The sequence below is a fragment of the Salvelinus alpinus genome, chromosome 10, assembly GCF_045679555.1.
Source record: "Salvelinus alpinus chromosome 10, SLU_Salpinus.1, whole genome shotgun sequence".
Classification (NCBI taxonomy): Eukaryota; Metazoa; Chordata; class Actinopteri; order Salmoniformes; family Salmonidae; genus Salvelinus; species Salvelinus alpinus.
In genome coordinates this window covers 6,599,270-6,613,730 of record NC_092095.1, presented here as the reverse complement: position 1 = coordinate 6,613,730, position 14,461 = coordinate 6,599,270, and the positions used below count along the sequence as shown (strand labels likewise).

At 42.6% G+C, this 14,461-nt stretch overlaps 1 protein-coding gene across 3 annotated transcripts in view; it reads right to left on the bottom strand.

Moving 5' to 3' along the window:
• Positions 1 to 14,461, bottom strand: part of LOC139531471 (procollagen-lysine,2-oxoglutarate 5-dioxygenase 2-like) — a 175,314-nt gene that overhangs the window by 88,215 nt on the left and 72,638 nt on the right. For all 3 annotated transcript variants that reach the window (XM_071327947.1, XM_071327946.1, XM_071327945.1), the window contains exon 4: positions 7,007 to 7,170. In XM_071327947.1, coding sequence (XP_071184048.1) covers positions 7,007 to 7,170 — 164 coding nt within the window. The remainder of the gene's footprint in view (positions 1 to 7,006; positions 7,171 to 14,461) is intronic.

Below are 14,461 nucleotides of genomic sequence, written 5' to 3'. Positions count from 1 at the left end.
TGATGACCTCTGGTCCTTTTCTCTCTTCCTCTAGTGTATTTACCACAGCTGTAAAGTAACCTACCCAACCCTGGTCATGATGACCTCTGGTCCTTTCCTCTCTTCCTCTAGTGTATTTACCACAGCTGTAAAGTAACCTACCCAACCCTGGTCATGATGACCTCTAGTCCTTTTCTCTCTTCCTCTAGTGTATTTACCACAGCTGTAAAGGAACCTACCCAACCCTGGTCATGATGACCTCTGGTCCTTTCCTTTCTTCCTCTAGTGTATTTACCACAGCTGTAAAGTAACCTACCCAACCCTGATCATGATGACCTCTGGTCCTTTTCTGTCTTCCTCTAGCGTATTTACCACAGCTGTAAAGTAACCTACCCAACCCTGGTCATGATGACCTCTGGTCCTTTTCTCTCTTCCTCTAGTGTATTTACCACAGCTGTAAAGTAACCTACCCAACCCTGGTCATGATGACCTCTAGTCCTTTTCTCTCTTCCTCTAGTGTATTTACCACAGCTGTAAAGTAACCTACCCAACCCTGGTCATGATGACCTCTGGTCCTTTCCTCTCTTCCTCTAGTGTATTTACCACAGCTGTAAAGTAACCTACCCAACCCTGGTCATGATGACCTCTGGTCCTTTCCTCTCTTCCTCTAGTGTATTTACCACAGCTGTAAAGTAACCTACCCAACCCTGGTCATGATGACCTCTGGTCCTTTCCTCTCTTCCTCTAGTGTATTTACCACAGCTGTAAAGTAACCTACCCAACCCTGGTCATGATGACCTCTAGTCCTTTTCTCTCTTCCTCTAGTGTATTTACCACAGCTGTAAAGGAACCTACCCAACCCTGGTCATGATGACCTCTAGTCCTTTTCTCTCTTCCTCTAGTGTATTTACCACAGCTGTAAAGTAACCTACCCAACCCTGGTCATGATGACCTCTGGTCCTTTCCTCTCTTCCTCTAGCGTATTTACCACAGCTGTAAAGTAACCTACCCAACCCTGGTCATGATGACCTCTGGTCCTTTCCTCTCTTCCTCTAGTGTATTTACCACAGCTGTAAAGTAACCTACCCAACCCTGGTCATGATGACCTCTAGTCCTTTTCTCTCTTCCTCTAGTGTATTTACCACAGCTGTAAAGTAACCTACCCAACCCTGGTCATGATGACCTCTGGTCCTTTCCTCTCTTCCTCTAGTGTATTTACCACAGCTGTAAAGTAACCTACCCAACCCTGGTCATGATGACCTCTGGTCCTTTCCTCTCTTCCTCTAGTGTATTTACCACAGCTGTAAAGTAACCTACCCAACCCTGGTCATGACCTCTAGTCCTTTTCTCTCTTCCTCTAGTGTATTTACCACAGCTGTAAAGTAACCTACCCAACCCTGGTCATGATGACCTCTAGTCCTTTTCTCTCTTCCTCTAGTGTATTTACCACAGCTGTAAAGTAACCTACCCAACCCTGGTCATGATGACCTCTGGTCCTTTTCTCTCTTCCTCTAGTGTATTTACCACAGCTGTAAAGTAACCTACCCAACCCTGGTCATGATGACCTCTGGTCCTTTTCTCTCTTCCTCTAGTGTATTTACCACAGCTGTAAAGTAACCTACCCAACCCTGGTCATGATGACCTCTGGTCCTTTCCTCTCTTCCTCTAGCGTATTTACCACAGCTGTAAAGTAACCTACCCAACCCTGGTCATGATGACCTCTGGTCCTTTCCTCTCTTCCTCTAGTGTATTTACCACAGCTGTAAAGTAACCTACCCAACCCTGGTCATGATGACCTCTGGTCCTTTTCTCTCTTCCTCTAGTGTATTTACCACAGCTGTAAAGTAACCTACCCAACCCTGGTCACGATGACCTCTGGTCCTTTTCTCTCTTCCTCTAGCGTATTTACCACAGCTGTAAAGTAACCTACCCAACCCTGGTCATGATGACCTCTGGTCCTTTTCTCTCTTCCTCTAGTGTATTTACCACAGCTGTAAAGTAACCTACCCAACCCTGGTCATGATGACCTCTAGTCCTTTTCTCTCTTCCTCTAGTGTATTTACCACAGCTGTAAAGTAACCTACCCAACCCTGGTCATGATGACCTCTGGTCCTTTCCTCTCTTCCTCTAGTGTATTTACCACAGCTGTAAAGTAACCTACCCAACCCTGGTCATGATGACCTCTAGTCCTTTTCTCTCTTCCTCTAGTGTATTTACCACAGCTGTAAAGTAACCTACCCAACCCTGGTCATGATGACCTCTAGTCCTTTTCTCTCTTCCTCTAGTGTATTTACCACAGCTGTAAAGTAACCTACCCAACCCTGGTCATGATGACCTCTAGTCCTTTTCTCTCTTCCTCTAGTGTATTTACCACAGCTGTAAAGTAACCTACCCAACCCTGGTCATGATGACCTCTAGTCCTTTTCTCTCTTCCTCTAGTGTATTTACCACAGCTGTAAAGTAACCTACCCAACCCTGGTCACGATGACCTCTGGTCCTTTTCTCTCTTCCTCTAGTGTATTTACCACAGCTGTAAAGTAACCTACCCAACCCTGGTCATGATGACTTCTGGTCCTTTTCTCTCTTCCTCTAGTGTATTTACCACAGCTGTAAAGTAACCTACCCAACCCTGGTCATGATGACCTCTGGTCCTTTTCTCTCTTCCTCTATCGTATTTACCACAGCTGTAAAGTAACCTACCCAACCCTGGTCATGATGACCTCTGGTCCTTTTCTCTCTTCCTCTAGTGTATTTACCACAGCTGTAAAGTAACCTACCCAACCCTGGTCATGATGACCTCTGGTCCTTTTCTCTCTTCCTCTAGTGTATTTACCACAGCTGTAAAGTAACCTACCCAACCCTGGTCATGATGACCTCTGGTCCTTTCCTCTCTTCCTCTAGCGTATTTACCACAGCTGTAAAGTAACCTACCCAACCCTGGTCATGATGACCTCTGGTCCTTTCCTCTCTTCCTCTAGTGTATTTACCACAGCTGTAAAGTAACCTACCCAACCCTGGTCATGATGACCTCTGGTCCTTTCCTCTCTTCCTCTAGTGTATTTACCACAGCTGTAAAGTAACCTACCCAACCCTGGTCATGATGACCTCTGGTCCTTTTCTCTCTTCCTCTAGTGTATTTACCACAGCTGTAAAGTAACCTACCCAACCCTGGTCATGATGACCTCTGGTCCTTTCCTCTCTTCCTCTAGCGTATTTACCACAGCTGTAAAGTAACCTACCCAACCCTGGTCATGATGACCTCTGGTCCTTTCCTCTCTTCCTCTAGTGTATTTACCACAGCTGTAAAGTAACCTACCCAACCCTGGTCATGATGATCTCTGGTCCTTTTCTCTCTTCCTCTAGTGTATTTACCACAGCTGTAAAGTAACCTACCCAACCCTGGTCATGATGACCTCTGGTCCCTTTCTCTCTTCCTCTAGTGTATTTACCACAGCTGTAAAGTAACCTACCCAACCCTGGTCATGATGACCTCTGGTCCTTTCCTCTCTTCCTCTAGTGTATTTACCACAGCTGTAAAGTAACCTACCCAACCCTGGTCATGGTGACCTCTGGTCCTTTCCTCTCTTCCTCTAGTGTATTTACCACAGCTGTAAAGTAACCTACCCAACCCTGGTCATGATGATCTCTGGTCCTTTTCTCTCTTCCTCTAGCGTATTTACCACAGCTGTAAAGTAACCTACCCAACCCTGGTCATGATGACCTCTGGTCCTTTCCTCTCTTCCTCTAGTGTATTTACCACAGCTGTAAAGTAACCTACCCAACCCTGGTCATGATGACCTCTGGTCCTTTCCTCTCTTCCTCTAGTGTATTTACCACAGCTGTAAAGTAACCTACCCAACCCTGATCATGATGACCTCTGGTCCTTTCCTCTCTTCCTCTAGTGTATTTACCACAGCTGTAAAGTAACCTACCCAACCCTGGTCATGATGACTCTGGTCCTTTTCTCTCTTCCTCTAGTGTATTTACCACAGCTGTAAAGTAACCTACCCAACCCTGGTCATGATGACCTCTGGTCCTTTCCTCTCTTCCTCTAGTGTATTTACCACAGCTGTAAAGTAACCTACCCAACCCTGGTCATGATGATCTCTGGTCCTTTTCTCTCTTCCTCTAGTGTATTTACCACAGCTGTAAAGTAACCTACCCAACCCTGGTCATGATGACCTCTGGTCCTTTCCTCTCTTCCTCTAGTGTATTTACCACAGCTGTAAATTGCAGGGTTGGGTATGTCGTTATGTCAGTAATTTTTTGGAGGGGTTTCATTGAAATAGAAAAAAAGAGAAAGAGTAAACACACGCTGGAGAACAACTATTACACACCCAGAATGGAATGACATGCAGGGGAAACGCTGCTCGGAGACAGTGGGGAGAAATCACTTCCAGTAAAAGTCACTATATATAGAGACGTAGACTGGTGATGTCATACAGAGGGGTGGTTCAACGGGGAAAATATGAATGTCATAAAAAAGAGTGATGAAAGCGTGATTAGTGAGAGCTTTGTATACTTCAAATTCTACCTTGGAACCTCTGCATCATTCCCCTGCATGTCTATATGTCTGTCTGTTGTGTTTTTTTTATAGGGTTCGATCCAGCCCCGACATAATATTTACAGAAATTACCATTCCTAGCAGACTGTGTGCGGGCCTTGGGCATATGGGCCTGGGCCTTGGGCCTTGTCTGGCTCTGGAAGTTAGCCTACTGTCAATGCGGTGTCTCATCTATGAATCAAACGAGATCTGGCGTGTTCAAGGTTGTATAGCCGGGAAAAAGAGAGGATACATCAAAAAAGATGATGAATTAATTTAACTTTTGCAGAATCTGCTATTTATTTAATCATTAGTGATGAGGGGGGAAAAAATGAAAAAGTTACATATCGGGATATTATTTTTGATGCTATGTTGAAATATTATTTTGGATGCTATATTGAAATATTATTTTGGATGCTATATTGAAATATTATTTTGGATGCTATATTGAAATATTATTTTTGATGATATATCGAAAAATTATTTTTGATGCTATATTGAAATATTATTTTTGACAATATCGCCCCAAAAGTCCAGTATTTTTCCTTCATAGCTTGTCCTCCATCTTGGTTAGGGGCCCTACTGGGTCTCTACCAAACTAACATATGGAATTGTTTTAAGAAGGTCATACCAAGGATGATTTAGCTAATTGCATTTTAGCACCTCTGTATGTATATACAGGGCCTTCGGAAAGAATTCAGACCACTTGACTTTTTCCACATATTGTTAGGTCACAGCTTTTTTCTGAAATATATTAATTCAATAAAATTTTTAAAACTCAGCAATCTACACACATTAGCCCATAACACACCGAAAACCGTTTTTTTATTTTTTATTTAGCAAATGTATATTCCTTAACTTATTTACATAAGTATTCAGACCCTTTGCTATGAGACTCAAACTTGAGCTCAGATGCATCCTGTTCCCATTAATCATCCTTGAGATGTTCCTACAACTTGATTTGAGTCCACCTGTGGTAAATTCAATTGATTGGAAATTATTTGGAATCATGTCTATATAAGATCCCACTGTTGACAGGAGGAGGTGTGGGGGTGCTTTGCTGGTGACACTGTCGGTGATTTATTTAGAATTCAAGACACACTTAACCAGCATGGCTACCACAGAATTATGCAGCAATATACGCCATCCCATCTGGTTTGCGCTTAGTAGGACAATCATTTTTCTTTCAACAGGACAATGACCCAAAAACACACCTCCAGGCTGTGTAAGTTCTATTTGACCAAGGAGAGTGATGGAGTGCTGCATCAGATGACCTGGCCTCCACAATCACTCGACCTCAACCCAATTGAGATGTTTTGGGATGAGTTGGACCGGAGAGTGAAGGAAAAGCATCCAACAAGTTATCAGCATATTTGGGCACTCCTTCAAGACTGTTAGAAAAGCATTCCAGGTGAAGCTGGTTGAGAGAATGCCAAGAGTGTGCAAAGCTGTTACCAGGGCAAAGTGTGGCTACTTTGAAGAATCTAAAATCTAAAATATATTTGGATTTGTTTAACACTTTTTTGGTTACTACATGATTCCATTTGTGTTATTTCATAGTGTTGATGTTTTCATTATTATTCTACAATGTAGAACATAGTAAAATAAAGAAAAACCCTTGAATGAGTAGGTATGTCCAAAGTTTTTACTGGTATTGTATATTGTATTGGTATTGTATATAAAAACATAACATAAAATACAAAATATATATACTGAGTTCTCTGGGTTCCTCTAAACTCTGGAATGTTCTCTGGTGTAGAGGAATGTTCTCTGGTGTAAAGGAATGTTTGCTGGTGTAAAGGAATGTTCTCTGGTGTAAAGGAATGTTCGCTGGTGTAGAGGAAAGTCCGCTGGTGTAAAGGAATGTTCTCTGGTGTAAAGGAATGTTCTCTGGTGTAAAGGAATGTTCTCTGGTGTAAAGGAATGTTCTCTGGTGTAAAGGAATGTTCTCTGGTGTAGAGAAATGTTCGCTGGTGTAGAGGAATGTTCACTGGTGTAAAGGAATGTTCTCTGGTGTAAAGGAATGTTCTCTGGTGTAAAGGAATGTTCTCTGGTGTAAAGGAATGTTCTCTGGTGTAAAGGAATGCTCTCTGGTGTAAAGGAATGTTCTCTGGTGAAAGGAATGCTCGCTGGGGTAAAATAATTACCATTGAGTTATCTGGGTTTAAATTAAATGCTACTCTAATGACAATTTCCCCCAGATAGAGACAGATAACCAGACCAGAACTTGACCCTAGCTAGAACCAAAGCTAACACTTTACCCCTGCATCATAAGTCCAACATAAACCTGCTAAGAACATAGACAGGTGTGTGTGTGTGTGTGTGTGTGTGTGTGTGTGTGTGTGTGTGTGTGTGTGTGTGTGTGTGTGTGTGTGTGTGTGTGTGTGTGTGTGTGTGTGTGTGTGTGTGTGTTATTCCAATCAGTATCCAATCAGTAAACATCATCTCCCATGATGCCCCAGTGTGACAACGTTCTGAACCCACCTCCTGAGTTGAGGAAGCGCTTGCCGCTGCGGACAGAGGGGTATTTCTCCTGTAGGCGTTTATCAGGCCAGATCAGACCTTCGGCAGCAAACAGAACCTTGTGATTGGCCTCCTGGAATTTCCTGAGGATTTCCTCAGGTCCCCCGGCAAAGATCAGATCATAACTGGATAGAGGGGGGAAAGAGGAGAAAGAGAGATTGAGGGAGGAGACAGAGAGGGGGGAGAAAGAGAGGGAGGGGGGAGACAGAGAGCGAGAGATATAGAGGCGAGAGAGCGACAGAGAGGGGGGAGAGAGAGAGGGAGTGGGGAGACAGAGAGGGGGGAGAAAGAGAGGGAGGGGGAGAGAGAGAGAGGGGGAGGAGAGAGAGGAGAGAGAATTTTCAGACATTTTCTGACTTGTTTTATACCCTATTTGGCAGCGTTTCCCAAACTCGGACATGGGGACCCCAAGGGGTGCATATTTGGCACTAAACAGCTCATTCAAATAATAAACTAATCATCAAGCTTTGATTATTTGAATCAGCTGTGTAAGGCAAAAACCAAAACGTTCAACCCTTGGAGTCTGCAGGACCGAGTTTGGGAAATAGGCCCCAGCTCCTCCTAAACTCATCTTATCTATTCAACTGACGGCCACTCCTAGCAACTAGAAGTCTAGATGTAAACATGGAACATTCTTCACGCTGAAGCACTTGTTTCAGCAAACATCACAATCAAAGGTATTTAGGAAATAATTTAGCCTGAGAAGCATGCACACACACACACACACACACACACACACACACACACACACACACACACACACACACACACACACACACACACACACACACACACACACACACACACACACACACACACACACACACACACACACACATTTGTATGTGCACGCACACAGGCTACATATAGACAGCACACCAACACCAACACAAATCATATTAACACGCCAGAAACATTAATTCTCATAACCAGTCAACCATCAGTTTGATATCAGTGCAAAATGGCGAAATGGCGCGGGAAGAAATGGCAACAGTTTTACGGGCGTCTAACAAATTGTGCTATTATGGGGGGGTTTTTCACGTTATTTGTAACTTATTTTTGTACATAATGTTTCTGCAACCGTATCTTACTGCAAAAAAGAGCTTCTGGATATCAGGACAGCGTTCACTCACCTCGGATTAGACTAAGATTTTTTCTTCAACAAGCAGGACGCACAGGATGTACTTCAGACACCCGACAAGGCCAAAATCCTCGCCATTGGCATGGGGAAAGAGACGCAGGTATAGAGGATACAGGACGGGGTGCCTCGTAAGGATCCGAAGAAGGCAAGTGGGAAAGCTGGCGTTACCATCAATATCATTCCCCAACGTGCAATCATTGGACAATAAAATGGGGACGGGACACTACCAACGGGACATCAAAAACTGTAACATCTTATGTTTCACGGAAGAGTGGCTGAATGATGACATGGATATTCAGCTAGCGGGATAAACACTACACTGGCATAGATAGAACAGCACACTCTGGTAATAAGGGGGGCGGTCTGTGCAACGGACAACAACAGCTGGTTCACGAAATCTAAGGAAGTGTCTAGATTTTGCTCGCCTGAAGTAGAGTATCTCATGATAAGCTGTAGACCACACTATTTTCGAAGAGAGTTTATGTATCTATTTTTTTTGTGACTGTTTATTTACCACCACAGACGGACACTGGCAGTAAGACCACATTGAGTCAGCTGTATAAGGAAATAAGCAAACAGGAAACCGCTTATCCAGAAGTGGCGCTCCTAGTGCCGGAGACCGGAAACTTAAATCAGTTCTACCAAATTTCTATCAACATGTTAAATGCGCAACCGGAGGGAAAAAAATTATAGATCACTTGTACTCCACACACAGAGACACGTACAAAGCTCTCCCTCGCCCTCCATTTGGAAAATCTGACCTTAACTCTATCCTCCTGATTCCTGCTTACAAGCAAAAAATAAAGCAGGAAGCACCAGTGACTCGGTCTATAAAAAAGTGGTCAGATGAAGCAGATGCTAAACTAAAGGATTGTTTTTGCTATGGCAGACTGGAACATGTTCCGGGATTCTTCTGATGGCATTGAGGATTACACCACATCAGCCACTGGCTTTATCAATAAGTGCATCAAGGACATTGTCCCCACAGTGACTGTACGTACATACCCTAACCAGAAGCCATGGATTACAGGCAACATTCGCACTGAGCTAAAGGGTACCGGACGACAAGTGGTACCGGAGAGCAAAGTCTAGATCCATAAGGTTTCTTAACAGCTTCTACCCCCAAGCCATAAGACTGAACAATTAATCAATAAGACAACCGGACGATTTACATTGACACCCCCCCCCCCCCTTTGTTTTTACACTGCTGCTACTATTATCTATGCATAGTCACTTTACAAATTACCTCGACTAACCTGTACCCGCTGACTCGGTAACGGCACCCCCTGTATATAGCTTGGTTAATGTTTTTTTTTTTTTTTCTTGAGTTGAAATAATTTATTAACTCTATTTTCTTAAAACTGCATTGTTGGTTAAGGGCTTGTTAGTAAGCATTTCCTGGTAAGGTCTACACTTGTTGTATTCGGCGCATGTGACAAATAAGATCTGATGTGATTTGATTTAACATGCAGATCTAACTCGGTCTGTCCCCCATCCATCACTCTGTAACTGCTGCTACCTGTCCCAAGCCCCATCCATCGAAGAGAAGATGCTAGTCTACCAAAATGCTCAACTAGCGATTCCATTACTTCCTGTGATTTGCGCGTGCGCAATGAAGATTCAGGCAGTAGTCAATGGAAAATGGCCACGTTCTAAGCTACAGGAAAGTAATCACATTGAGTCAAGTCCGGTATCTTGTTTGGCTATTTATTTATTTAGCCTAGCACCCACAAGTCGGGGAATCTTCTATCGACTACTTTCGATTCCATGTCCAATTTCATAAGTGATATATACAACAGAGTAAATAACTAAATAACACGTTTATGACGTTAGACAGTCCAAAACAGTCCTGTAGCGTAGCATCTGCATCATCTGACCGCTTCTGTATTGAGCGAGTCACTGGTACTTCCTGCTTGAGTTTTTGCTTGTAAGCAGGAAGCACGAGGATAGAGTTGTGGTCTGATTTGCAGAACAAGCTGTAAGGTCTGGAACCAGCTCTACGTGAGGAGAAATAAACAGGATATTATATATATATTTTTTTTTCAGGAGGATAAAATGATGTTGAGATATTCCAAATGGCGGGCGAGGGAGAGTTTTGGATGCATCTCTGTGTGTGGAGTAAAAGTGGTCTAGAGTTTTTTTCCTCTGGTGGCACATGTGACATGCTGGTAGAAATTAGTAGAATTAGGTAAAACTGATTTAAGTTTGCCTGCATTAAAGTCCCCGGCCACTAGGAGTGCTGCTTCTGGATTAGCATTTTTTTGTTTGCGACGGCAATGAATAATATAGATGAGAACTCTCTTGGTAGGTAGTGTGGTCTACAGCTTATCATAAGGTACTCTACCTCAGGCGAGCAATACCTCGAGACTTCTTTAATATTAGACATCGCTCACCAGCAGTTATTGACAAAAAGACACACACCCCCGCCCCTCGTCTTACCAGACGTAGCGTCTCTGTCCTGTCGGTGCACTGAGAAGCCAGCTCTATATTATCCATGTCGTCGTTCAGGCACGTCTCAGTGAAACAAAATATATTACAGTTTGTAATGTCCCGTTGGTAGGATAGTCTTGATCATATATCATCCATTTTGTTGTCCAATGACTGCACGTTGGCTAATAGAACAGATGGTAGTGGTGGTTTACTCATTCGCCTACGAATTCTCAGAAGGCAGCCTGACCTCTGCACCCTTTTCCTCCATCTTTTCTTCACGCAAATGATGGGGATTTGGGCCCGTTCCTGAGAAAACAGTATATCCTTCGTGTCTGACTCATTATTAAGGAACAATTATTTGTCCAGTGTGAGGTGAGTAATCGCTGTTCTGATGTCCAGAAGTTATTTTCGTTCATAAGAGACGGTAGCAGCAACATTATGTACAAAATAAGTTACAAACAACGTGAAAAATCACACAAAATAACACAGTTGGTCAGGAGTCCGTAAAACGGCAGTCATCCCCTCCGGCGCCATTCTGTCTAACAGAACACAAAGGGTGTTTCTTTAATGGGAGCCTCTCCAACCTAATCCAGGTGGAGTCAGCCATTCTCCAGGGCAGCTGTCTAGTCCCCTTACTTTTTTCAATATTTACAAATGAACTGCCATTGGCTCTGAGTAAAGCCTGTGTTTCTATGTATGCTGATGACTCAACGCTATACACGTCAGCTACTACAGCAAGTGAAATCACTGCAACACTCAACAAAGAGCTGCAATCAGTTTCAGAATGGGTAGCAAGAAAGTCCTAAATATTTCAAAAACTGAAAGCATTGTATTTGGGACAAATCATTCACTAAACCCTAAACTTAAACTACATCTTGTAATGAATAATGTGGAAATTGGACAAGTTGAGGAGACTAAACTGTCCTCAAGGCAAAGGGTGGCTACTTTGAAGAATCTAAAATATAACATACATTTTGATTTGTTTAACACTTTTTTGGTTACTACATGATTCCATATGTGTTATTTCATAGTTTTGATGTCTTCACTATTATTCTACAACGTACAAAAGGGTAAAACTAGATTTAATGAGTAGGTGTGTCCAAACTTTGACTAGTACTGTATATATATTTGTTTAAGTTTTTAGAGAAATTATTTGCCTGACCTGTGCATTGACCCCTCCCCTCTAGATGGATTGGTTGAGGTGTTCAAGGCATCACAGAGTGACAAGCCTCCTCACTGCTGATTGGTCAGTTCAGTGGAAACGAGATCCTTATTTTTTTCAATTCAAGGGCTTTATTGGCATGGGAAACATATGTTAACATTGCCAAAGCAATGCTTCTGGGCTGATGGCTGTTGCAGAGGGGGAGGGGTAGTTTAGTGAGGGTCTTTTATGGCCCTGACTCTGGAAGGCTGTCAGCTTGTGAAATGATGAGACAGGGCCACCTGTTAGACAGTCTTATAATTATGCTATAAACATACTTTTATTTAAAGACATTTTCTTACTATTCAGGGACTCGTGAAAACGTACTGTCTACATAAACTATTTGATAAGAATAAAGATACAATATACAAATAAAGCGTTTTAAAAAGGTGTCATTTAAGGAGGTTTTTGGGACAACAGGGGATGCCTACTTGTTATGGATACAAGTCTATAAAGATCAGTATAAGACATCGGTGTATACTTCTGTTTCAAAAGTAGATTACTACCCAGAAAACACTCTGTGTGACCCTGATTTAGCCCCCTGCAGTAAATTAAAGGACTTCAAATCAAATCAAATATTAGTCACATGCTCTGAATACAACATGTGTAGTAGACCTCACAGTGGAATGCTGAATACAACAGGTGTAGTAGACCTCACAGTGAAATGCTGAATACAACAGGTGTAGTAGACCTCACAGTGAAATGCTGAATACAACATGTGTAGTAGACCTCACAGTGAAATGCTGAATACAACAGGTGTAGTAGACCTTACAGTGAAATGCTGAATACAACAGGTGTAGTAGACCTCACAGTGAAATGCTGAATACAACAGGTGTAGTAGACCTCACAGTGAAATGCTGAATACAACAGGTGTAGTAGACCTTACAGTGAAATGCTGAATACAACAGGCTTAGGTAGACCTCACAGTGAAATGCTGAATACAACAGGTGTAGTAGACCTCACAGTGAAATGCTGAATACAACAGGTGTAGTAGACCTCACAGTGAAATGCTGAATACAACAGGTGTGGTAGACCTTACAGTGAAATGCTGAATACAACAGGTGTAGTAGACCTCACAGTGAAATGCTGAATACAACAGGTGTAGTAGACCTCACAGTGAAATGCTGAATACAACAGGTGTAGTAGACCTCACAGTGAAATGTTGAATACAACAGGTGTAGTAGACCTCACAGTGAAATGCTGAATACAACAGGTGTAGTAGACCTCACAGTGAAATGTTGAATACAACAGGTGTAGTAGACCTTACAGTGAAATGCTGAATACAACAGGTGTAGTAGACCTCACAGTGAAATGTTGAATACAACAGGTGTAGTAGACCTCACAGTGAAATGCTGAATACAACAGGTGTAGTAGACCTCACAGTGAAATGCTGAATACAACAGGTGTAGTAGACCTCACAGTGAAATGCTGAATACAACAGGTGTAGTAGACCTCACAGTGAAATGTTGAATACAACAGGTGTAGTAGACCTCACAGTGAAATGCTGAATACAACAGGTGTAGTAGACCTCACAGTGAAATGCTGAATACAACATGTGTAGTAGACCTCACAGTGAAATGCTGAATACAACAGGTGTAGTAGACCTCACAGTGAAATGCTGAATACAACAGGTGTAGTAGACCTCACAGTGAAATGCTGAATACAACAGGTGTAGTAGACCTCACAGTGAAATGCTGAATACAACAGGTGTAGTAGACCTCACAGTGAAATGCTGAATACAACAGGTGTAGTAGACCTCACAGTGAAATGCTGAATACAACAGGTGTAGTAGACCTCACAGTGAAATGCTGAATACAACAGGTGTAGTAGACCTCACAGTGAAATGCTGAATACAACAGGTGTAGTAGACCTCACAGTGAAATGCTGAATACAACAGGTGTAGTAGACCTCACAGTGAAATGCTGAATACAACAGGTGTAGTAGACCTCACAGTGAAATGCTGAATACAACAGGTGTAGTAGACCTCACAGTGAAATGCTGAATACAACATGTGTAGTAGACCTCACAGTGAAATGCTGAATACAACAGGTGTAGTAGACCTCACAGTGAAATGCTGAATACAACAGGTGTAGTAGACCTCACAGTGAAATGCTGAATACAACAGGTGTAGACCTCACAGTGAAATGCTGAATATAACAGGTGTAGTAGACCTCACAGTGAAATGCTGAATACAACAGGTGTAGTAGACCTCACAGTGAAATGCTGAATACAACATGTGTAGTAGACCTCACAGTGAAATGCTGAATACAACAGGTGTAGACCTCACAGTGAAATGCTGAATACAACAGGTGTAGTAGACCTCACAGTGAAATGCTGAATACAACAGGTGTAGTAGACCTCACAGTGAAATGCTGAATACAACAGGTGTAGTAGACCTCACAGTGAAATGCTGAATACAACAGGTGTAGTAGACCTTACAGTGAAATGCTGAATACAACAGGTGTAGTAGACCTCACAGTGAAATGCTGAATACAACAGGTGTAGACCTCACAGTGAAATGCTGAATACAACAGGTGTAGTAGACCTCACAGTGAAATGCTGAATACAACAGGTGTAGACCTCACAGTGAAATGCTGAATACAACAGGTGTAGTAGACCTCACAGTGAAATGCTGAATACAACA